We start from the raw sequence: 26,212 nt of genomic DNA, 5'->3' as shown, positions 1-26,212 counted from the left end.
TACAGACAGACTGGATGTGACTAAACTAAGTAGATGCAGAGAACATGTTGGATCTGTTTTTATTAAACTGGTTGGTATAATTTGTAACCAAGAAGGAAACCATTTATTTTCCCAGAGTTTCTTGGATGTCATTTTTGGCCATTCTACAGTATCTCAGCTGACTTGAATGTTAAAATTATTATTTTCTACGTATTCTAACCTCTCGTTAACTTTCTTTTGTGTTTGGTGTCAATATATTGTTTCATGTTTAAGTCTCTTTTCTGGCATTTAAATATAATATATCTTACTCCACTTTTAAATTCAATGCCTCATTAGTTTCTACAAGGCATCCACTCCCTCTAGTTGCAGAGCTGCTAAATACTAATTAAGGTTGTGGGATATTAGCGGAAATATTTTTTTAATTTTTTTAACCTAATTAACTCAGCAGTAATTCATCGTTGCTTTATGATAATACATGTTGATGATTTGTGTCTTATACTTGTTACATCTTGAGTAAAAAAGGCTATTTTAAGGTGAGGTGACATAAATGTTTTTGTTACCAGTGGGTGTACATCAGTGGTTTCCAGTTCCAGTCTTCAAGGGTTGGTGTTCTGCATACTTTAGATGTGGTCCTGCTTCAACACACCTGATTTAACTAGTGAGTCATTGAAAGGTCTTTAAGCACATGGTGACCTGTTTGGGACATAACCTTTGCTTATATCAGGTGTGATGGAGCAGAGACACCTAAAATGTGCAAGAAACTTTCTCATAATCTTTTAAAGTTGTGTTAAATTATTCGTGAAGCTTTCTGGAGGGCTTTCAAGGATTATCTTTGGGGTTTTGCTGATTTTTAAACAATCTTTAGACCATTCCTTGTATCGGACCATGGCAGCATATTTAGCAAGAAATAGGCAATTAAGAGGTAAGTTATAGATAAAGAAGTATTAAGTAAATAAGGAGTGATGTAAGTATAGAAAAAAGTAATTAGTAACTAATAAAATAGATAAGTTGCAAAATAAGTAATAAGTAATATATAAGTCAATATATTTTCAATTTCCAGTAATAAATAAGTAAGTAGTGAGTAGATAAGGAAATATATAATAGGAAAATAGTAAGTAATAAGTAAGTAAAAGGAGACTAAGTTAAACGTTACAAGCAAGTAGTGAAAAGCAAGTACTAACTAAGTTAGGTATTTGGTACAGAAGAGTAGGTAAGTAATAAGTATGTAGTAAATAGGTAAGCATGTAATAATGTAAGTAATTGGAGAATGAGGGTTAGTAGTTAATTAAATAGAAAGTAAAAAGTAAGTAATAAATAAGGAACTAAGTGATGTGTGAGTAAGTGTTAAGTAATAGCTAATTAGGTTGTAAACAATAGATTAAAAAAAATTTAATTGATAAATAGAGATTAAAGAATAATTGTGAAGTTAACAGGTTACAAAAATCTATAATTGCAAAAGAGAGATTTCAGACCTGAATGTAAATTAAGTCAGTGTTATAAATGACACTGAGTGAGGCCTACGTAAGAAGGCATTAAAAATGAGTATCGGACCTAAAACACTGTCTACTGAAAATCACGTGTTTAAGACCTCATCCATGACCAGATAGGTACATCCTCCTTAAGTTGATGATTGACTCTGTGCTCTTTGAGAAAACCTTTGGTATTTTCGTAAGACTTAATAAAATAAATTACAGTAACAGGTGTCTTTACAAGCTGCTAGTCACAAAGGGATTAAAGATCCTATTTAAGTGAGTTTTTGTCTGTTATGTTTTGACCCAACATTGGTTCATCTTGAGTTTAGCCACTTTTTCTTGTCTAATTGAATAATTGGTCTGTGTTTGCTCAACAAAGAACACGCGTAAAAGCTGAGAAAGTTCATATATTTGACTGAAAACAAGTGGAAAAGCAGCCAAAGTCAGGGAAAACCTTAAAGAAACTTTCAATGTTGTAACAAATGTAAACTTATAGCTTTATTTCTGTTTAAGAGTAAGTGTTGAACTGTCTTAGATTCATACCTCACATTGTAGATCAATTCCAAATCCTTAGTCCAGAACGATTTTACCCATTTTGATTTTTGGTTTATTATTAAAGCTGGTATTTACAATGCATTTTTAATTTTAATATTTTCTGCAGAGTGCTGGAACGTTCAGACACCAACAGAATGACCACCCAGAACATTGGCATTGTGTTCGGGCCGACCCTGATGCGCCCGGAGTGTGATAATGGCAACATGGCAGTGAACATGATTTATCAGAACCAGGCGGTGGAGCTAATCCTGAGCGAATTCGACCACATCTTCGGAACAAGAGGCCTCTCTTGATCTTTTCAGACCAGGAGGTTGTGGCAGCTCAGTACGCTGCCCCCCGAATCAGACTGAAGCAGAAGCATTGCAGCAATGGACTTTAGACTTACATTGTTTAAGATGGATTTCACATTAAAAGATAATTGCGGGGTAAAAAGAACCAGGACATAAAGCTGCTAATCATGACATCTGGCCTCCATAAAAAGCCATGTTAAAACAATAATAGTAAAACAAGCCAATTTTAGCTGCAATGCTTGTGCCTTTGAGCACAGATGTGGAGTCCAGCCCCAGGGCAGCCCAGTGCTGGAATAGACGCCTCCTAGTCACTTCTAGTTGATGTTTCAGACTAGATCAGAGTGAATAAAAAGCCATAAAACTGATAAATCTCCTCCAACCAGAAAGTCATCAAGCAACATGAGGAGGAACGTGTCTTAACGTTGCTCTGAAACAGAACGTAGCAGAACCATCTCACTGTGAAAAGCACCAGCATTTCTTGCAGAACAAACAGACAAGGCTCCACCCACAGCTTTAGTGTGGATTTACTGCAAACTCGAAAAATATGCACCCATACTAAGATTAATTTGTGTATTGCTTAGATGGATGAGTTGAAGTTGTTTTGAGTGTTTCTAAAGATTAAACTGTAATTTTCAGTGAATGGATGAATGTGCCAATTGGGCCACAAATGTTCCTTTTAGTATTTTAGTGTGAACCTTCAGAGCTTTTCTTGTACAAATATAAATCTGTTTTATTAGTACAAATTTTTTGTGTTAAGTTAAATGTAATTAGCTACATTTCTGTCTTTATCACCTAGAAAAACTTTAAGAAGATTGTGTAAGCTCAACGTTCTTTGAAAGTAAAATATAACTATTAATAAGATGAAGAGGTTTTTATGTTTCTCCGTCCTGTCATCAGCTCTCTTCCAATAAAAACATGTGAGCAAATGTGATCTGTTGTGAGATTCGCTGAGGATGTCCCTGCAAGGTTGTTTGTTGCGAGTGGCGAGTTTGCGGCCAGAAATAGCAGAGGCGTGTGGAGGTATGTGGACTTCGGAGACTCGGCAGGCAGAGTTGTCTCCTGTGATTGGTGCGAATGCTGCTTTTAATAACAGAACAAAAGGGGAACTGGAAATGCATATGTTTTGAAAATGTGGATTTTCCCCTTCAAACCCTCTCACTCTGTGGCTTGGGTAATTTTATATTGGCTTTGGGTTTGGCAGAAGACAAAAAAAGCACTGAAAAGGAGGCACTGCAGGGGAGTTGGGGGTTAAGTTTTTATTAGTAGTGTTTCTTCATTTGTGTACTTGTGTTTGAAGTCGTGTGAGCTGATTGAAAGAGGCTAAAACTGCATTTGACTGATGAGGAGTTGTCTTAGCTTTATCCCTGTTAACTTGCGAGATGTCCTTAAACTTGATTGGCTCAAATATTTTCATCTTAAACAGACAAACCGCTCCTATTTAATTCCAAGATGTTTTCATGGTTTATACCAGAGTTTGTACGCACGCCCTTCAATCAGAGGTGTCTTTTTTTCATAATTTTTGACAGTGCTGAACCAGAGCCTCCTTGCATTATATTAGAGGTTTGCATTCAGTTTATTGTCTTAGCACTGATGGATCCAATATTTCAGCTGTATGTGATGTTCTTGCTCCAAACGTTCAGATAGTGGGGTATTTTCTGTCAATAAACCAAATGTATAAAACAGTTGAAAATGAGCTCTGTCATTTTTTTTTACTTTAGAGTGATTTTACTAATCATCCATTTAATTTACACTAAACACTTTTCCTTTCTAATCAGCACCTTATTTGGTCTTGTTTTTTGACTAAATAAAATTTTATTTTTATGATTTCACCCCTGAAATGCATGCATTTAAAACTATGTCAAATCTGAATCTGTCTTCTGGATCAATAAATGCAAATAAAGCAGTAGCAGTTCTGCAGATGTCTAGAGAAATGTGCTTAAAGCACATTTTGGACACTTGTTTAAACCCTTCATTTTTTGCAGCTGTAGGCAGTTAATTTGTTTTCTGCATCACTAAAACAGAATGTTTCTTGGTCTGTGGAATATTTAGAAAAGTTGTGGAAAGAAGTAAATCAGAGGGTTGTGAAATGTTTACATGTGTCACAAGTTTTTTTAACTGAATGCTATCAAAACTGATTTAATTTTCACTCAATTTGAATGAATACAGGTTACAAGCCTGTGGTGGATTTTAATCGTTTATATAACAGAATTTGGGCATAACTGACACAGATCAAAGTCTGAATATAAACTAAACTTTGTTTATTTATTTTATTTTGCCGGGTTTAGGTTTAAGTGTTGCTGTACTCTATTTCTGTGGGGGTTTTTTTTAAGACTCATGCCAGTAAATTAAGCATAGGTAAAATGTCAGGAAAGGTTTTTCTAACCTCCACTGATCTTCACCTGTAGTTCACAGCTGTTACTGAGAAATGAAACTTAGAAATGTACCCATTCAGACTGCATGTAGAGTGATGTTTCCAAGAGACAGAAAAGCGCTGTGAATCAAAAACATTTTAACTTCAGTCTCTTTTCCTTGTGATGCATGAATTAAACGTATGATCAACATCACCTGTTATAGCAATATGATGTTACAGTGGGTTTGTTTTTTCTTTAACCTGTCATTGACCTAAAACTCAACGTAGCAAATATCAAGAAATACCACACGCAAGTTTAAAAGATAAAAGTAGGCACTGCTGCTGAATCATCATGCAAATAGACAGAGCCGCAAAAAACACAAAGTAAGTGAGAACTCCCTGGTGATCTGTGATGGTTTACTTTTTACTGTGATGGAAACTGACTGGGCTGAGACCACAGCCAAGCTTCAGCACTGTCTCATGCAAATGAAAGCGCTTGTGTTGAAACAATTGATTTCATGGTGCTTTGAGGACGTTTTTGGATAAATTTTCTTGTAAAATAAAATGTATATGAAAACATCTACATGGATGTTTGGCATTTGAAGGAAAGTATATTTTAGAGGCATAAAGCCTAAATATATTTAAAAAATTTGAAACATAATTAAATCATATCTAGCTTTTCTATAATTTTTTTAATCAGATAATTCAAATTATAATTACTTTTTGACCACAAAAAATAATTTGAAGAAATGGGTGCCTTATATGGATGTGACGTGCTATCTAAATCCAAACGGGACAGTCAGCGTCTAATAGATTTAGGGTGTGCTTTAAATAGAAACTGTTTTCTTGATTAAAAAATACCCTTTTAACAAGAATGTGTTGAATGCATGTGTGGCAGCCTTTTGGAAAAACAGAAAAAGAATGCTATTAGCACTGTTGCTACAGAGTTCATCTCTGTGGGAGAAGTGGATTAGATTTGTGAAAGTAAATGGGTAAAGACCATGCCACAGAGGCAACCACATCTGTTGTTTGTGGACATAAAGCTAATAAGGTAAGAAATTATTTATTTTACTAAATGGTTTACTTTTTATGTGATCAGTACAAAACATCTGCTGATGCCCACACATCACGATAAATCAATAATCAATCAATAAACGTTGGCCTCTCCAAACAATACTCCTGCATGTTTAGCCGCGATACTTGGCTACAGCCACTACTGTTTTTTATTTCACAATGTCTGAGCCAAATAAAGGAGAGAGCATTTGATTGCAGCATAAAGCTGACTATATATCAGTATTTTGACTTCCCTTTCGTCCACCATGTGTAGCTAAAAATTATTTGTTAGGGCCCCAAAAATGACTTATGGTTAACTACAGACTTTGAGTGGCATGACACAATGTCTTTGGATTGACAGCCACTTAACTGTAATGCATGTAAAACCTCCTGAGTAATGCACGGACTATTTATGTGGACCAAAGTAACTTTTTCGACCATCAAGTATTCTCGTGACACAGTTGTTACATAGAAAATGCTGATGCATACCTGTGCACATCAGTGTAACAATGCTGCTCAGATATGGAGCAGAAATTACACTGTCTGAATGCTACCAGAAACGCATTGTCTCAAATTACAGTTTTTTTGTCACAAGCAGTCACTTTGGTACATTACAGCCAAGTTGAGCTCACCTAACAAGGCTTTTAAATGCCTGGATAGGGTGTTGATTTGTTAGATCGTCATGCTACTGCCTCTCAAACATTTCCCCTGACTTCCTCCACCTCGCAAGATAAATCACTATAGAAATCTTTATGAACTTAAGTTCAACCTGCAGACTTTGCTATTACTACGTTCTTTTTGGGTAGCAATTGTGTTATGTGCTGATGAAGAGTTTGACTTTCCAGAGCTAATGTTATCACTCTTTGGTTACGTCTGGCTGCATTATCTGCTGCTTTTTAACATATCACTCAATTCAGACATAAGTTACAATCCTGAATGTACATGGGGAAAGTTTATATATCTTTAAATATGTTTTTCCCTTATAAAATCTGCATCTGAAACCACAAATTAGGACACAATTTGCAAAAATGTCATTTTTAATTAGAAAAATAAATGAAATACAAGATTTTCAAGACAAATTCTGTACATTTCTATTACAAAAATGAAAACAAAAGTACATATAAAAAGTTAATACAAAATATGCTAGGATGTGACCATTTAACAAGGAACACAAACTGCAGAAAGGTATGCAGAAGCTGAGTGAATGTCAAACTTATTGTTTGCCTGTTCTTTTGTAAGAAGATAACAGGTAAGGAACTATGCAAGAATAGCATAGCAGTTGGCGTGTCACATATGCATATCTTTGGTGATGCACACACACACGCACACATATATGAACAAGAAGTATCTTTGGCACGCAGTATGCATGAGCGCTGCAAGCTTAGTCACACCTCATGCACCACCGTCTGCAGTGTCTCATCGTACGAAGGCTTTTTCAGATTACTCACAGTTGTCTGAGTACATCTGAGGCACTTTTCACGTTGACTACACCACACTCAGAAAGAGGAAGTTCAAAACTGATCTATGCGTCCTGAATCTTGACCCTCTTGCCACACCTCATTAAAAATGCCAAAGCGTTTGTCATGTTAATGCTCTGTGACTGTAAAAATAGACCATGGCGCATGTAAATTGTTACAAGAAATTACAGATGTTGTTGCAACAGATGAAATCAAACAGCTCATTTTTGTAATAAGCAAATGGTAAGAGGTTCCAAAAGGTATCCGCTGCCTGAAGGGGAAAAACCCCCGGACACTATCTTTATCTTTTGCCCCCGTTAACATCTTATGCAAAGATGCAGAAATGACTGTCCTCCCAGTAAGGCAAACACTTAAAAAGGTGCAGGCCACTGCTTTTGTTTGAAGCATGAATAAACAACTACCTTCCAGTTGTTCCTCTTTTCTGCTGCTTGTTTGTAACATTTAACAGATGGCTGATTGCCACTGAGGAACGTTGTTCACCTGGCAATATGAGTTATTTTTGGGATTTTACAGCAGAAAACATGACAATCAGCTCTATTATATATATTCAGTCAGCTTTGATTGAAGCAAATACTACATGTGACAAAAATGTAGAATCTTAAAAAAATACCAAATAAAGTGGCAGAAAACTGATAATTGAAGGTTTTGTGCACTTATTAGGAGCAAAAGATGCAATACTTATATATATATCAGTTGTGTCTTCAAGTTTTGATAGGACATTAAATGAACACCAAAGTGTGATTCCAAATTTGCTTCATGGCCTGGTTCATTAGATAATCTTCTAACCTCTTAACTGCTAAAGACAAAAATACTTTTATTTAGATGAAAAACAACAGAATATTATTTTACGTGCAATAGGCAACAGCAGCAAGCATTAAAGACTTATGCAGAATCACATCTGAATATGTGACACAACCTCAGATCAGTCAACCCAATTTGGTTTTTACAGTCCTGGGAAAAAACAAATAAAACAGAAATAACACTGTATGTAAGTGAAGTCTATTGAACATGATAAAATACTGTCATTTGCATTGACAAATATAATTAGTATGGCTTCAACCACTTTAAGGCCATGTAATCTTTGGTGTTTTGTGCATTTTGTCATGTAAAACAAGAAAAATACTCTGCTGAACTGTTGTTTATGCAAGAATATATATATTTAAAAGTCTTCAAGATTATTTAAGTCATGTTAAGTTATTATTCTAGGTAATTCTGTTAAATCCATGTTCATTTCACATTTATCCAAGCCTCCATTCTGGTTCTCGGTGTCTCCATCCCACATTTGGTTCTCTGTATTGTTAATAAGATTTCCTGTTTCACAGTTACTAAGCTTATTTTGCAGTTCACTCCCCTCTGTGGGTGACCCTTCATTGGTGCAACTTCCTAGCTCATCTTCGTCTTCTAGCAGACCTTTATGTATCTTCCTAATGCTGTCCTCCTCTTCCTCCCCCTCTTTCAGAGCGTCTGAAGCTCCATCCAGGCTGGAGTCGCTGAGGAAGGAGTGGGCCATGTGGGGGTCTTCCACAGACATCGATTTGTCTTCACCTAGGCTGCCCACCAGGCTGCTTCCTGCTCCGGGGGTAAGAGGCATCTCCTCCTGATCCTGGTCCAGATCCTGGTCTTTGCTGCAGTACGCATAGCGATGGTTCATGTGCTGGGAGTAAGAGCCTGAGTGGGAGAAGCGTTTGCCACACTTGTCACATTGGTAGGGTTTCTCTCCGGAGTGCAGCCGGCTGTGCTCGATCAGGTGGTGCTTGTGCTTGAAGGCCTTATTGCAGATTTTGCACTCATGAGGACGTTTGCCTGAAACAATACAAAGAGTTTGCTTCTATGTTACAAAAATAGTATGTATTAGCTTTTTCAACAGATAATGAACTGTACTTTTTTGTTTTGAAGGTATACATCAGTTTTTACAGGAAAACTATATTTTGAAAGAATTTGTGAAATCTTGACTGATATAAATGTAGCCACACACTTGGCCCAGTGTGGCAGATGTATAAACCAGCCCTTAAGCTCTCTAGTCAAAATCCACCCTCGTGTGGTTTTATGCATGGGTCATCATATTTTGTTGTAATCAGGAATACATTTTTAAACAAAAAATAAAGAAATAAAATACATCCTGACTGTTCCTGAGCTTCAGATGTGAAGGCACCTGTAAACAAGGTTCCTTCCTTTTTCCAGGTATTGTTTTATCAAACTATAATTTATAAGCATGAAAGTTAAATTTCTTATTAAACAATTAACTGAGCATATTTCCCAAAATGTAAAACTATTCTTTTTAAAATTGAAAAACAAATACTCTAATTATGTATAGCCAATATGAAATTTCACATACAACCACCTTTAATTACGATATTTCCAGCAGAACATTTTCAACCATTCTATTGTAGATTAGCAGTGATCAAAAAGAAGCTCTAACATCTGACTTCGTTTCAGTTAACACATCTTCATGACAATGCTTTAATTATGATCTCTGTGCACATGGCATGAAAATGTTGTAATTCCTCTGCCACGCCTCTAGCAGGCAGCATGTTCTTGAAAATACAAAATACATGTGCATGTGCCAGGGCTTCCCATACTCTGGAATCTGTTTTTAAATCGGGTGCTGTTGCCATGTACACGAACACTAAAAACGCAGCAAAACCTTTCAGTTTTTTACTCAAAAAATGTTGTCATGTAAACAGGTCCTAAGAGGCATTCATAGTCAACTCAATGACTGCAGGATGCCTGAGTCCTATGGCTACAAAACAAGTTCAAATTATCACCCATCCACCACCAAGATAGATAGTTGGTATAGGATGTTTGTGATAATATGTCTTTTGTGGGTTTCTTTACGTAAGTCTGATCTGCCAAAAACAAATTTTTTCAAGCTGTCTTATGGTTAATTTGTATGCAACTTTGCATACCTAACTTGTACGGCCATATATTGTACCAGAGTCAAATTCCTTGTTTGTCTGTACAAACCTGGCAACAAAGCTGATTCTGATATTTGTGTTTCAGAAAAGATGCTTTCTCATAGCAATTATGCAATGAAAATCATAGTTTTTTCATCCTTTTGTTGTTAAATTGTACTGCCATTAACTTTAATATTTTACATGTTAATTGAGGCTGAGATGGACTTCTTGTTTTTTTGCAGTTTCTCTGAAAATTACACGGTTTGGCCCTGGGGATACATTTGTTGTGACATTGTGGGAACATTGGTGGCTGTTGCGAATGTTTTCCATGTTTAAATAATCCTTGTTACTGACTTTCGTGATTTGGAAACAGCCTTATAATCCTTTCAAGATTTATAGGGAGCAAGAATTGCGTCTCTAAGATAATTCCTGGTGTCCTTTTACATTTACATTGTGTCACCAACAAACTGCCAAATCTCCTGCTTTTATAGAGGTGGAGACAGCTAATGATGATCAAGTGCATTAAATAATAGCATCTGCCTGCTGTTTTTTGCTTAAATTCTATGGAAGTGGAATGGATGTACATAGTTTTTCTTATGACTGTATTGACAGTCATGGAAGCTTTCTTTTTCCCATCAATGGTGACTTTGTAACAGCAGTTTGAGCTACAGACCTGTGTGCTCATATTTGTGTCGGAGAAGAGAACTGCTCTTCTGGAAGGTTTTTTCACAGATGTCACAAGCATAAAGTCCTTCCTCTGTTTTCTTCAGCCTCTTCCTCCCTGGCCCTCCATCTCCTTCAAACCCCTCATCAGTTAGAGAGAGGTAGTCCAGGGCACTACGGTTTAACATCTCACCCTGGAGGAACAGTAATTGTATGTCATTATATGATATGACCATACAACTTGTGCTTTTTGCATTTTTAAATAGGTTCTGTTTGGAATATGTGCATCTTATGCTCATATTACATGTTTAATAAAATAAACATTCTCACCATAAAACTTTGTCTTTCCTGGTAGATCTTTTTTAACACAGCATCTGCATTGGCCTCCATCATGTAGGCCATAGGAGAGAGAAACCTAGGACTGACAGCTGCCTGACTGTATGGAGTCTGGATGATGCCTTCAGGAAGCGCAAGTCCTGCACCAGATTGGCCGAACATGTTAAACCCATTGAAAACTGAGCCTGGAAACACTGGAGTACCAGTACTATTGGGGAAGGGGTACTGCTGGAAGGGCACATGTGAAGTTGGACTTGATCTGCTTAGTTGTTGCATCTTAAGCTCTCTCCGTTCTTCTCTCCTTGAGATCCCATTAAAGGTTTTATTTCTTCCCTTTGGCCCTGACAGCTGCTTCGGCAGGGAGAGGTCCAGCGGTTCACTCTGTGCAGACCATGGACTGCTGGGTTCTTTCTGAGGTGACGAGGTTTCAGGTGGACCGCTAGTGACGTCAAGGTAGACAGGCGAACTGAAGCCTGAGGAAAGAACTCTTTTCCCAGCTCTAGGTGATGATATCCCTGGGGATAGGTGGCTTGGACTACCCTTATCCAGGCTGGACAAATACATGCGTGAAGGCAATGCGTCATGGTGAGGGGGAGGAGATGGCATTGCCACTAAAAGCTGTTGTGGGACAGATTGCCAGCTGGGCTTCTGTGAAGGTGACTTGTTTCCGGAGAATCCGTTGATTACTTCGCTTGGTTTGGTGTTTTCTGTGTAGAGGGCAGATCCGGGGATGAATAAGGGCGGTGATGAGGGGTCTTTCCTTTGAAAACTCTCAGTGGCTTCAACTGCTTCGCTGTTCATCTTACAGGAACTGTGTTCATGCTGTAGGAGAACTGCCATGTTCGGGAAGGGCTGCAAGCACCAGCGGCATGTCAACCCAAATACACCTCTCTCTGCTTCACGTGATCTCACTTCTCTCCTCCTGTCAGAGGATACCTTTCTCTCAAGCCCACTTCCATTGTGGACCACCCTCCTCTCCTCTACATCTCCCTTGTCTCGCTCTATCTTGACCTCTCTGTGAAGCATCTCCTGTAGCATCTGGTCAAACTTGGTCCCAGAGTGATAATAAGGCAACAGGGTTGCCCCTTTAATGATAGTGTTTCTGAGAGACAGGTCCGGTGAACGGTCCCACAGGCTAGCTGGGTCAGACGTGCTAGGAAATCTCTGATGGAGGTCCTGCAGGGAATGATGGTGAGAATCTGCAGGAAAATGGCCCAAGGACCTGATAGTGTCCAGGTTTTGTAAAGCCAACAAAGAGCTGTGATCATTACTGCATCTACCCCCACCAGCAGAGGGAGATGTGGGAAGTGAGTGGTGGTAGGAGCTTTGACTGTGTCCGTTAAATGCTCCGCTGCCACTCCCCATATTTCCCCCGACATGCCCTCCACCACCGAGGCACTTTTTACTGCTTAAATGAGAGCTGTAGGAGCCAGAGTGGGAGAAACGCTTCTTGCAGTTGGAGCACTCATACGGCTTCTCACCTAAACACAGAGATGCCAGGAGTGAGTTGAAAATACCTTCAGGGTGGGGTGTAATCTTTTTTTCTGTAATTATCTTGTCTTGCAGTGAATCACATAAATCTCATTCCTATCAACACATCCATTTGGTTATAATTTTATACCATTTCATTCTGACAGTAAGTAAAGGTTAGCAGTTCAGTGGAAACAATGGCAAAATGAAGGCTGAGTGGAGCTGTTTTGATCTTATTTTGTATCTCACCACTGTGGATGCGAAGATGCTCTTTGAGGTGGTGTTTGTACTTGAATGCTTTCCCACACTCCAGACATTTGAACTTCCTCGTCTCCGTGCTTTGATCCAAACCGATGGCACTCTAGAATGACAGGAACATGTGATCAGCTTTAGACTCTAAAAAGAAACAATTCACTGGAATTTTATAAATGTAATGAAAATATATAGAAATCACTTCAATCTGCAGATAGTTCTGAGATGCCTCGCTGGTGTTAAAGGTTTCAGAGGTTTTTCTGTTTGTGTGTGTGTGTGTGTGTGTGTGTGTGTGTGTGTGTGTGTGTGTGTGTGCGTATCTCACCTTGTCCTGGATTTGGTTGTGAAGTGCTAGGTGCCGCTCCATCTGGGACCTATGGGTGGCAGTGTATCCACAGAGCGGACAGACCATGTGCCCCCCCTCCCTCTCCTGACAGTATTTGACATGGTCCCTCAAAGAGGCTCCTCGTAGATACATTCTGTGGCAGAACGGACAAGGCTGCTGGTTTTTGTCTTTATCTGCAGTAAAGAGAGAGTTGGCATTTTAAACAAGCACAATAACATTTCACATGTGCATTAAAAATAAAGATTTATTTTATTGGCAAATATTGTTTTGCTGTTCTGTGTGATGGACTTATCCTTGGATTCACAACCACAACCTACACAGGTCCTCAGTATATACCACAACTATAGTGTGTATAAAGAGACACCTCAGGTTCCAGTTAAATTAGTGCACACAGTATGAATGACCAAAAGCTTTGGCCAGATGAGACCTTGATGTTGCAATTTTAAAAAAATGTATTGTAATCTAATTTTGTCACCAATTTATCTCTTTTTTTGCTTTAAAAACTGCATTCTTTCCCAACATGTGCAAATAATGAACATAATAAACTGTAATATCTATTTGTTTTATTAATTAAAGTCAAGTTATGACTAAGATGTGTATGCAAAATGTGATATAAAATGCCAATTCATTCATCAATATCACAGTCATAATCAATACTGGCCTATTTAAAGAAATCCTAAATGTCTAACAGTGACATCCTCTAGGCTATAATCATTTCATCTTAAAGCTCTTTTCTCTGTTTCCTGTCTTCTCTTCTTTTTGTTTTATTTAAATGTGCAGTTTTAACATTATACTGTTCACTTACATTTCATTTCATTGGAATTTCATATGGTAGAACCAAGCAAAGTGGTGCCTAATTGTGAAGTGGAAGTCAAATGTACAGTACAGACCAAAAGTTTGGACACACCTTCTCATTCAAAGAGTTTTCTTTATTTTCATGACTATGAATATTGTAGCTTCACACTGAAGGCATCAAAACTATGAATTAACACATGTGGAATTATATACTGAACAAAAAAGTGTGAAACAATTGAAAATATGTCTTATTTTCTAGGTTCTTCAAAGTAGCCACCTAGTTGTTCGCTACCTATCTGGGCCTAATGGAAGTGTGAAAAGAAAAAAATCCCAAGTTAAAAGAAACTGTAGGAATTGCTGCTTAAAGTTAGCCAAGAGTCATGCAGGAGCAAGCATGTGGAAGAAGGTGCTCTGGTCATATAAGACAACAATTGGACCATTTTGCCTCACATGCAACCTTAAAAGAAGAGCTGCCAGAGCCTACAGAAGACTTAAGACTGAGGCAGCCAATGCTTTTATAGTTTAAAGCATATTGGCCTAGTCTAAGCCCAGACCCCTCATAATTTGTGACAAGACTTAAAAATTACTATTCACAGTTGCTCTCTATCCATTTTGAAAGAGGAGCTATTTTACAGAAAGGAATGGGCAAAATTAGCCACATCTTATGCAAGCCGATCAAGATCAGCGAAAGGATCTTTCTACAAAGTATTGACTGAATACCAGTGCAAGGCATGCTTTTCAGATATTCATTTATCAAAAAAGTTGAAAACCATGTATATATACAGTACAGACCAAAAGTTTGGACACACCTTCTCATTCAAAGAGTTTTATTTATTTTCATGACTATGAATATTGTAGCTTCATACTGAAGGCATCAAAACTATGAATTAACACATGTGGAATTATATACTGAACAAAAAAGTGTGAAACAACTGAAAATATGTCTTATATTCTAGGTTCTTCAAAGTAGCCACCTTTTGCTTTGATTACTGCTCCGCACACTCTTGGCATTCTGTTGATGAGCTTCAAGAGGTAGACACCTGAAATGGTTTTCCAACAGACTTGAAGGAGTTCCCAGAGATGCTTAGCACTTGTTGGCCCTTTTGCCTTCACTCTGCGGTCCAGCTCACCCCAAACCATCACCATTGGGGTTTAGGTCCGGTGACTGTGGAGGCCATGTCATCTGGCGCAGCACCCCATCACTCTCCTTTTTGGTCATATAGCCCTTACACAGCCTGGAGGTGTGTTTGGGGTCATTGTCCTGTTGAAAAATAAATGATGGTCCAACTAAACGCAAACCGGATGGAATAGCATGCCGCTGCAAGATGCTGTGGTAGCCATGCTGGTTCAGTATGCCTTCAATTTTGAAAAATTCCCAACAGTGTCACCAGCAAAGCACCCTCACACCATCACACCCCCTCCTCCATGCTTCACGGTGGGAACCAGGCATGTAGAGTCCATCCGTTCACCTCTTCTGCGTCGCACAAAGACACGGTGGTTGGAACCAAAGATCTCAAACTTGAACTCATCAGACGAAAGCACAGATTTCCACTGGTCTAATGTCCATTCCTTGTGTTCTTTAGCCCAAACAAGTCTCTTCTGCTTGTTGCCTGTCCTCAGCAGTGGTTTCCTTGCAGCTATATTTACCATGAAGGCCTGATTCACACAGTCTCCTCTTAACAGTTGTTCTAGAGATGTGTCTGCTGCTAGAACTCTGTGTGGCATTGATCTGTTCTCTAATCTGAGCTGCTGTTAACCTGCGATTTCTGAGGCTGGTGACTCGGATGAACTTATCGTCCGCAGCAGAGGTGACTCTTGGTCTTCCTTTCCTGGGGTGGTCCTCATGTGAGCCAGTTTCTTTGTAGTGCTTGATGGTTTTTGCGACTGCACTTGGGGACACTTTCAAAGTTTTCCCAATTGTTCGGACAGATTGACCTTCATTTCTTACAGTAATGATGGCCACTCGTTTTTCTTTACTTAGCTGCTTTTTTCTTGCCATAATACAAATTCTAACAGTCTATTCAGTAGGACTATCAGCTGTGTACTATATCCACCTCATGCACAACACAACTGATGGTCCCAACCCCATTTATAAGGCTCGAAATCCCACTTATTAAACCTGACAGGCCACACCTGTGAAGTGAAAACCATTTCAGGTGACTACCTCTTGAAGCTCATCAACAGAATGCCAAGTGTGTGCGGAGCAGTAATCAAAGCAAAAGGTGGCTACTTTGAAGAACCTAGAATATAAGACATATTTTCAGTTGTTTCACACTTTTTTGTTCAGTATATAATTCCACATGTGTTAATTCATAGTTTTGATGCCTTCAGTATGAAGCTACAATATTCATAGTCATGAAAATAAATAAAACTCTTTGAATGAGAAGGTGTGTCCAAACTTTTGGTCTGTACTGTATATATACATGGTTTTCAATTTTTTTGATAAATGAATATCTGAAAAGCATGCCTTGCACTGGTATTCAGTCAATACTTTGTAGAAAGATCCTTTCGCTGATCTTGATCGGCTTGCATAAGATGTGGCTAATTTTGCCCATTCCTTTCTGTAAAATAGCTCCTCTTTCAAAATGGATAGAGAGCAACTGTGAATAGTAATTTTTAAGTCTTGTCACAAATTATGAGGGGTCTAGACTTAGACTAGGCCAATATGCTTTAAACTATAAAAGCATTGGCTGCCTCAGTCTTAAGTCTTCTGTAGGCTCTGGCAACTCTTCTTTTAAGGTTGCATGTGAGGCAAAATGGTCCAATTGTTGTCTTATATGACCAGAGCACCTTCTTCCACATGCTTGCTCCTGCATGACTCTTGGCTAACTTTAAGCAGCAATTCCTACAGTTTCTTTTAACTTGGGATTTTTTTCTTTTCACACTTCCATTAGGCCCAGATAGGTAGCGAACAACTAATACTTCAATCAAAGGCTTCTACCACCTTCTGTGATTAATGCTCTCCTTGCCCAGTCTGTCAGTTTAGGTGGACCACCATGTTTTGATTGTTTTGCAGTTCTGCCATGTGTTTTTTTTTTTTTTTTTTTTCAGATCATGAATTGAATGTTATTCTGTGATGCTTAAATCTTGGTATATTATTTTATAACCTATCTCTACTTCAAACGTTATCTCTGATCTATCTGGTGTGTTGCTTGGTCTTTATGATGCACGCCTTCACAGAGCAGCAGCTTCTATACTGAGATTAAATTACACACAGATTAAATTACACACAGATGGACTCTATTTTCTCTTTATTATTATAATAATAACTTCTCTAACTCTACGCCATTATTAAGGGGTTTCAGAATGGAGAGGGTTGCGCAACATTTCACATTTTTATACATAAAAAAATTTGGAAAATCATGCATTAATTTCTTTCCACTTTAAAATAAAATTTAACAATCAATAATGCAATATACTGAATTGCGTTGTAAAGTATGAATAAATATGAAAAACAATTAGAAGTGCAAATACAACAATTCACTGTATCAGTCTGATGTCCAACATCTATTTTTCTTAACCATCATTAATATTTTTATTTAATGATGAGTTTGCATTGAGCTCACATGCTCTGAACAAGAATAAAATAACTTTCATGACAGAGTGATAGATATAAAATCAAAGAGAGGTTATATCTTGATCATAGCTCAGCTAATAATCTGGCCAGTGAGAAGCTTGTGGTTTTAGTTCATGAATAAGCGGGAGGATTACAGCAACCAACTATATTAGATTATCTCTGAGCTTTTTATTGGCACATCTCAGCCACAAAACTAGCATGATGAGGCCAGCAACCAATCTGTGTGACTAATAAGTTAGAGAATATTTGCTTCTTTGTGGTTGAAACAGCCAACAATCATCTAAGAAATTAATAATCAATTATTATTATCAATTATTATAATTATTATAAATAATAATGTATCTACCAATCAAGTTAAAGATACACAATTTGAACGTTTCTGATACAGAAGTACTATTTCACTCTATTGATTGAAGCTATTTTGTCAGAAATATAAAAAGTATTTAAGCTACATGACAAAAAGTAACCTGCAATTAACTCATTAATTTAAGTATTAGGAAAATATTAAAAAGATAAATTAATGCACTTAAAACACACCTAAACGCTTTTTCCCCCCTAAAGATCAAGCTTCTGGAATCAACTGAAAATTTGTGAAATATGCTTAAATCCAGGTTTATGTCAGAAAAGCAACCAGTATAACTTGTTATGGGACAACCAAATATTAGTGGGAAGGTGGGTATTTGGACGGCATGGACGATATAGATGTAAAATTTTATCACAATATTTTCTTGTTTTATTTGCAATATTAATAAAAGTGATGATAAAAGGTATTTACCATCAGATCCCCACAAACATAAAAAAATCATCTAAAAATAAAGCATACCTATAATCAAATGAGTTAATTTAATATGGCAGTTTCATTTAGCGCATTTGTTCGCTACACAGCCCACTATAACTGCATTTATTTATATTCTTTAAACATGTTTATTACTTATTTGTGCTTTCATGGAACCAACAGTGGGGGGAAAATAAGCAAAAGTAACAACCTCAACCATATTGTCAGTTCTTTGCAAACATCACCAATTAGACTTTATCATTACTGCCAGAAATCTCAATTCTTAGAATGACATTATTTTTTTTAACTGTCAAATTTTTTATCTTGTGTGGATTTGATAAAATTGACAACAAATTCAATCTTGAGCCTAATTCTTGTTTTTGAAATTCAATGAAGTTGTTGGAAATTTGAACAATTCATATACATCATTAAACATCTAAAATTAAAATGATATTCTTGCCCACAGTGAACATCAGGAAACTCCTCAGATGCCTCATTAAATCACCTACTAAGTATTTTAAAGCAAACTATTTCTATGCCTTCAACAATGAAATTTACAAACAATTTTGTTTATTAAATCATCTGGATTATTAGATTGGCACGGCAGCATGAGATCTACGAACACAGATATTGGCATATAAATATCCCTTCCTTGAACAAGGGGTTATTTTTTACCTTTACAATGTTAAGGTAATGAAAACATGGTTTGCTTTCTTCTTATCATCTTCTGTGTTCAAGGCACAGCTTGTGTGTAAAAAGAGAAATATTTAATTTGTGTTCTACAAATATGAATAGAATAATATGCCTAATGTACATAAGTTAAATTACTTAAGCTACATATATGGTGAAAAATGGGTCATGTTTAATATAAAATGGAGAGACAAATAAATGGTAATTGCATATGAATGCATTTGAATTTGCCTGTTGTGATAAGATTCTTTGGTAAACCAGAAGCAATAAACAACCCCATATGTAAAAAAAAAAAAAAAAAATATTAGTTTTTTCTGTTTTCTCAGAAATGCATTAGCATTCATGATCAGATAGAGACATTATCACAACAGGTTTTTATCAGCCTGTGACCGGTTGCTTATAATAAAAAAAAACACTTTAAAAAGGAACCAATGACATTACATTTTTTTAATGTTAAATGTAGCATCACTGCAGCTTTGTCTGTCAGCGTACCTGCTCCTTCAGGTGAGCAGTGCTGAGCTCCTGGTGACCAGATGGCAGGAGGAAGCTCATTGTGCCTGCTGCTCGGACGTCGAACAGCCGACGAGCCGTTGTGGTTCAGATGGTCCAACACACTGGCTGAGGTTGAGGCCCTCCTCAGCTGAGCGACAAATCCATATTGTGCTAGATCTTCAAAAGCATTCTGAGAGTCTGAGTTCTTACCTGCCAGAGAAAAAGAACAACAACATTGCTAAATTGAACTGCTATGGTTTGGTTGAAAGACAGCCTGTTGATTTTAGGTCTTTGGGTAAAAATTCTTGATAAATGGAGGCAGAACTTGCTTTCCCGCAAAGACAAGTAAAAAAATCTTAAACAACAAACAAAAATACAAAGGATACATACAAACCCCAAACATTTGCTCATTTTCTCACCTTTTACCAGATACCTCAGTGTAATTTAGGGAAGTTTATTGTGATAGGCCTACACAAAGTAGTGCATAATTGTTGAGTGGAAGGAAAACAATGTTTTTTTACAATTAAAAATGTTAAAAGTCTGACATGCATTTGTGCTCATCCTGTCTTTACCCTGAATCCTTGAATAAAACCAAGTGCAACTAATTGTCTGTGACATGAGAAAAAATATCAAGGGCTTTCAAAATATTTTACAACTAAAATCTAAGGTGTAGCATGCATTTGTTTTCAGCTCCCTGGTGCAGGTACTTTACAGAACCACCTTTACTGTAGTTATAGCTGCAAGCCCTTATGGACAAGTCAGATTTTCCCATCTAGAGACTGAAAATTTGAACCGTTCTTCCTTGCAAAGTAGGTCAAGTTCAATTAGATTGAACGAAGAGTCTTTAAATATCAGCCTTCAAGTCTTTCAAACATTCTAGGTTGAATTGAATATAGCCCATGTCAACACATGGTTATGCTAGAATATTAAGCATTTCGTTGTAGTTCTGGTTGAATGCTGACCTACTGGAAAGTGATCATCTGTGCCAAGCCTTATGCAGTTTTCTTCTGGAATTGTCTTGTATTTTGCTCCATCCCTTTTCCTCACTTCTGACCAGCTTCTCTGTACCTACCAAAGAAAAGCATCCCCACAGCATGATGCTGCCACCACAACGTTTTCCAGAAGGGAAGGTTTGTTTTTCACTATAGATAGTGTTTTTTATGTAGCCGAAAAAGTTCATTGATGCTCTCATCTGACCAGAACATCTCCTTACACGTTTTTTTTTTGTGTCCCTTGCATAGGTGGTTGCAAATGTTTTCCTTTTTAAAAAAAATCATTGTTCTTGATACTCTTCTGCTGTTTTCTTGGTCTTTATAATGCTGTTGGTTCACCACGCGACCTCTGAGGCTTCTTCAGACTTGGACTGGATTTACTAATTACTGTAGGTGATTTCTAAAGGCAGTGGATATTTTAGAAGGTATCAAGAGTAGGAGGGGGGAGTTAAACTTTTCTGTTTTTTTGTTAAAAATATTGAAAAGTATGTTTTCTGCGGTAATGTGATAATTTTAGTTGCATTATTGCAATAAATCCAATTAAAATACATGGAACTTTGTGGCTGTTTTGTGACAAAATGGGAAAACCTTAAGGGGTCTGTGAATACTTCTGCAAAGCCAGTGTACTATTTTTATTCGAGGCTGAACTACAAAGGTTTTTGAATTCAACGATCTTATTGATTAAGAATGACTGAGCTTTGGGTGCTGTTGTGTTTTCCATTAATTTGTTATATTCTTTAGAGTGTTCACTCTGTTTTTGCATGAGTATACACGCTTTGTTCATGCATGCATGTGCAAAAGCAATTTTGTGTACACACAGAGCGAGGATGAATCGCAAAATGACACAGCAAGTGAATCTATCGGCCTGTTGTTTACATAAAGATTGACAGATGAAATAAGAAATTTTTTAAGCTTTTTGGCAAGATATGAACCCAGATATAAAGAATGTCTTCTCACTCGTACCCCTGAGCGCAGTGAAAGGCGGGCAGAGAGACAAAAGCCACTGATGTTCGTGGAAAGGCGAGGGCTCCTATCATGGCTCTAGCCAATCATCTCTCCCTATGTTGACTTTGAGGAAAATTTTTCAAATGTTTGCAGATGTTGGCATATTTTGAGCCATTTTTATGTGGTGAGAGAAGAGCCTGTGTGGTTGAGTGTAGTAAAAACTCAGCTTCGCCTTCATCAGGCAGGGCCAAATCACACGAGGCGAAGGAGCTAAGTGATTGTTAGTAGGCAAGCTGAGAGAGAGCCTTTGATCTTTGCTAAATAAAAGAGAAAGCCTCACGTTGCACAGTGCTGATTTCAGTACCGTAACGTCACTTCTTTGATGCATGGAAATATGGTGACTTTGTGTGGGATGAGTTCTTTTGTCATGCTTTCAGAAAGAAGCCTTTTCAAAGAGAACAGTGAAAAAGCAACAACTCGTAGAGAACGCATGGTTTCATAAGAAGTTGATATGAAGGTGAGAATGGCCCTTTGTTGCATCAGAAAAATACTAATTTGTTTATACATATAGTAGCGTCATTTTGCTACAGTTTAATACTTACAGTACATCCTCAGTGGTTCCTGGTCCCCCTCTCTGTCGGTGGACGCATAGGTGGCGTCCTCCTCAGCCGGGGCCTCTGACTCCACCTGGTCCCAGCAGATCCTGCTGCCAGGGCTTAGCAGCCGTGTGAAGTAGGCAGGGCTGCTGGGTTCCTCCGTCACCTCGCTGGGTGTCAGGCTCGTCTTGTTCGGGCTCTCGTGGCAGTCCTGGGGCTCCAGGCTCCACAAACCCACCTCATCGTCTTCCTCAGATCCCAGTGAGCTGACCTGCTCAGTGTCCACTGTGAAAGCAAAAAATTAGAAACATGAGAAGATGAGAAAGAAACTTTAAATAAAGGAGTCTTTTAGAAATGTTGCAACATAATAACATGCTCATTTCGCTTTCTGTGTGACTAATAAGTTATAGTATTTCATTCTGTCTGCAATAAAAATTTTGAGCATGTGTGTTTATTTTTTTTTTAAATAAATCTGCATATTCTAGATCATAGGATATGCAATAAATATAGGAGTGTAAAAAATAAAGAAAACTGGTTCCAAGTGTGTTCAGTGAAGCAAGTCAAAGAAGAAAATGACACACAAAACAGATATCTGAGAATGTTTTACAAATTGAAGAAATTATCTTCAGAATCCATTTAATAATGTCCTATTTTTATATTTATTTACATTTAAAAGTTATATTATATAGATAGAGAAGATATCCATTTAAAGCTTTTAAATATATTTAAAGGTTAATGTGTAAAATAATGGTAAATATAAGTAAAATAAAAAAAATCATGAGTTTACAAAAATAAATGTTTTCTTTAAATGGACAAATGATCATTTTGAATAAGATTTAAGATTTTAACTTAAAAACCTGGTGATCAAGATTCACAGCTTGTTTCATTGTGAGTGTAAATTACTGTAATTCAGATTCTTTACATTTTCAGATATAAAAACTAATTATTCCTGGTTTTTGTTCAACTCTCCCAAAATGAAAAAATAAAAAATAGCATCCAGATTTCTATTTTAGTAGATGTACACTACTGTCCATAGAGTCAGAATAACCTTGTTTTCAGACACACCCCTCTTTTTCTCGTGGTTTAATTTTCACTATCTTTGGAAAATATTTATCATTAAAAACTTGAGAAGACATATCCTTTATTTGTCAATAATAAGTCGCATTATTAAAAATAAACATTTTATTCCAACATTATGGGAAAAAGTGTAGATGCATTTTGATGATGCAGCAGCAATGGTCTTCTGCAGTAAGAAATAAAAATAAACATAAGGCGCTGTATCTGAAGAGTTTCTCTCCTCTAGCCCCTGCTCAGGCTGCAGCGGCAGCAAAAAGAAACATTTGTTTTTCCCACGATGGAGACAATAAATGACAATCACAAACACATGCCAGGGATTTCGGCTTTAGGCCTCTTTTTCTATCGCTGCGTCTTCTTTTTCCTTTAGAGAAGACTTTTTTTCCTCTCTCTGATTAATGATCTCTAATAACAACAAAATAAAAACAATTTGGGAGCACAAATTAACTATTTGAAGACGCTTATAAGTTTGGAGCTTAAATAAGGCAGAAATAATAATTCTTCTAATAATTCCTGATTTATCTGTTTACCCCGATTCTTATTTTTTTGTTTAAAATTCTAAAAACATGAAATAAACTTAATTAGTTTTTATATATTTTGAGGCAACAGCACCCTATTTATGATAAATTTGCTTTTAAGTCTTCTAGTAAAGACCTGCAGCTCACTGTTAAAAGTAAACTGCACATAAGACGGTTTACAAAGCCATGCTCGTCAGCTTTACATACAGATGAAAGACCCACTCACACACACAGCATGTACAGTCAGCCCGATACTGAAAGAGCAACAGGGGTCCCACTGCTACAGAGGGGGCGGCCCACAATCACAACACTGAAAAAAACATTCTGAAGTCAGCATGTGGAATTATTTCCTCTGATTAGCTAATCTAAAAATTAACGCCTACACTGTTTCAGTTTGTATCAGCTCCTTCTCCTCTGCCCCACCCTCATTAAACCCACAATAAACCACACTTATGCTAGATTCTGATTCAGCCAAGGTTCACTCAGAAACAGGGTGCTCCACAGATTGTGTTAACATAGTAAAGAATGACTTGCTCTTATGAGGGCTGAAACTGCTCATCAGCTGTGCTTTACTTGGACTGGCCGACCCAGCGCTGTTGGGTGATGGTGTTAAGTTCGATCCCTGAGCTCCTGCGGGAGATTCCTGAGGTAATAGGACAGAGCAAGAGGAAAATCTGTTGCTGATTAGCATCAAATTGGCTTTAATTTTCTCTCTCATGACAGATAGTGACGCTGAGTCTACATGGGCTGACATTAAATAGCACAAAGCTGGGATGGCTTTCATTATCTAGTACACTGATTTACTTGTACAGCAACTAGATACTTCAAATAAGGTTTTTGTTGTTGGACCAGGACAGCTAAGTCTAGAGATGAAGTAGTTACTGATTTAGTTGTTACAGTGATAAAAATTATGGCATTTAGTATAAATGTTTTAAATTACATCAGCATTAAAACAGTACTTGATTATTAAAAACGTTGGGTTTTTAGATAGTCCCTAAAAGACAGTGTCTCACTGCAGATGCAAAGAGAAAGCAGTGAAAGTAAACCAGGTATATCTAAATCACCGTAGGGCATCGAGTTATAAATGTTGCTAAACTTTAGACTTTATGACTGTCCAATGAAGATGTTTTGTCATCACTCCATGCAAAAGAACACATCATAAATTTCCCTCTGCCTCAAGCAACCCTGCGTATGTTTGCATTTATTTCTTTAATTAGTTTATTTTTGCAAGGACATGTATCGTCTGAGCCAATTTCCAATGCATATCCCTGGTAGGGCATTTGGTTACATAAAAGCAAACGATTTCATACAAAGTGTAAACTGCAAATATTCACTGTTAACAGTAGTTAAGACCCAGCAGTACATAAAACAAAGCACAAAATAAAAAATGGTGTCAGTAATCCATTATTACAGAGCTGGTCCTTGTTCTTCTTGAAATGAAGCCCAACAGTGCTCCGTTTTACCTCTACTGATAAGCAGTTCCACAAGTTCACCCCTGTCCCAGAGAAGTTTTAGGAAACTTTAAGTGAATGTTCTTCAAGTCACTGAACCAGTAGGTGTGGTACCAAAGGGTCACAGAGCACCTAAGCAGCCTGGCCATGAAGCATTTAAAAATCAGGTTGAGATCTGAAAATTCAATAAAGGGTCATTGAGGTGTGATCGAATTGGCTTCAGATCTAACCTCTTGACTATCTGTTTATATACCATCCATAGTGGTTTAATTTTCATAAGATGTAGTTTTCAGAAGGGGCTGCATTTTCTGTTTAACTTGCTACCAGCTTGTCAGATTTCTTGAACAATCATAGTTGCCAAATGTCTGCGTATACCCGATAGAATAAAATGATATTGGCTTTGTGCCTGAACCAGTTGTACAAGTACTTTCTCCACTGTGTCAATAAGGCAAATAAACTGAGACACAACAACCTTTTAAGTTTTCTTATAAAAAAGAAGCCAAAAAAATTAAGCAATACACTGCAATCTGCTATTTTAAAAGCTAATTAAAATAATTTCAGGTCCTCATTGTAATGGCAGAAACACAACAGTCTAAATACAGAGTGAATTTTGTGTTTGGACTTCAGACCTTATTTTATTTTATAATTTTTGACATTATATAATGAGGGCAATTGCAAAATGAAACTTTGTTTACCACTGCTTGCAGAATCACTGCTGGACGCACTTTGCGTAATGCTCTGCAGAAAGACATTAGACAGTTACATATTGTTGGACTCCTTGTAAATACTTCCAGCAGTGAAAATTTCAACCTCTACACTCATCTGTCTTGTGGTAATAATAAGACAAGACTTTATATCTGAAACAGTTTGACAATGTGTTTTATTATTTACACAGCGCCAACACAGCAGATGGACTTAGTCTTGACTTCATTTGAGTCAGTATGTATACTTAAGGCGCAATAAGCGCCTTAAGTATACATACTGTGCTCTGCTACTTCAAATAACATATTTTAAAGCTAAAATAACATATTTTAAAGCTAATTATTTACAGTATTATACTCTTAAAAACACAGCAGTGTGAATGTTTACTGCATTGAGTGCAATTTCTTTTTACATTTTACAATAAAGGGTAATTGCAAAATTTGTTAACTTTGTTAGCAGCTGCTTGC

General features: G+C 37.2%; 2 protein-coding genes across 4 annotated transcripts in view; one reads left to right on the top strand and one right to left on the bottom strand.

The window, feature by feature from the left end:
* The window catches only part of arhgap9 (Rho GTPase activating protein 9), a 78,798-nt gene extending 74,817 nt beyond the window's left edge, over positions 1-3,981 (top strand). For all 3 annotated transcript variants that reach the window (XM_047347496.1, XM_047347493.1, XM_047347495.1), the window contains one exon: positions 2,113-3,981. In XM_047347496.1, the coding sequence (XP_047203452.1) occupies positions 2,113-2,299 (187 nt within the window). In that variant the 3' untranslated portion in view covers positions 2,300-3,981. The remainder of the gene's footprint in view (positions 1-2,112) is intronic.
* A 2,747-nt stretch (positions 3,982-6,728) lies between these two features.
* The window catches only part of LOC124856389 (zinc finger E-box-binding homeobox 2-like), a 45,231-nt gene continuing 25,747 nt past the window's right edge, over positions 6,729-26,212 (bottom strand). The window contains exons 2-8 of the mRNA XM_047346764.1: positions 22,007-22,285; positions 19,468-19,677; positions 13,118-13,311; positions 12,790-12,901; positions 11,065-12,551; positions 10,745-10,928; positions 6,729-8,980 (exon numbers count right to left, since the gene is read on the bottom strand). Coding sequence (XP_047202720.1) covers positions 8,367-8,980; positions 10,745-10,928; positions 11,065-12,551; positions 12,790-12,901; positions 13,118-13,311; positions 19,468-19,677; positions 22,007-22,285 — 3,080 coding nt within the window. The 3' untranslated portion in view covers positions 6,729-8,366. The remainder of the gene's footprint in view (positions 8,981-10,744; positions 10,929-11,064; positions 12,552-12,789; positions 12,902-13,117; positions 13,312-19,467; positions 19,678-22,006; positions 22,286-26,212) is intronic.

Source organism: Girardinichthys multiradiatus, chromosome 20 (genome assembly GCF_021462225.1).
Source record: "Girardinichthys multiradiatus isolate DD_20200921_A chromosome 20, DD_fGirMul_XY1, whole genome shotgun sequence".
Classification (NCBI taxonomy): Eukaryota; Metazoa; Chordata; class Actinopteri; order Cyprinodontiformes; family Goodeidae; genus Girardinichthys; species Girardinichthys multiradiatus.
Note: the sequence above shows the minus strand (reverse complement) of the source record. Positions and strands in the feature narration are given on the sequence as shown.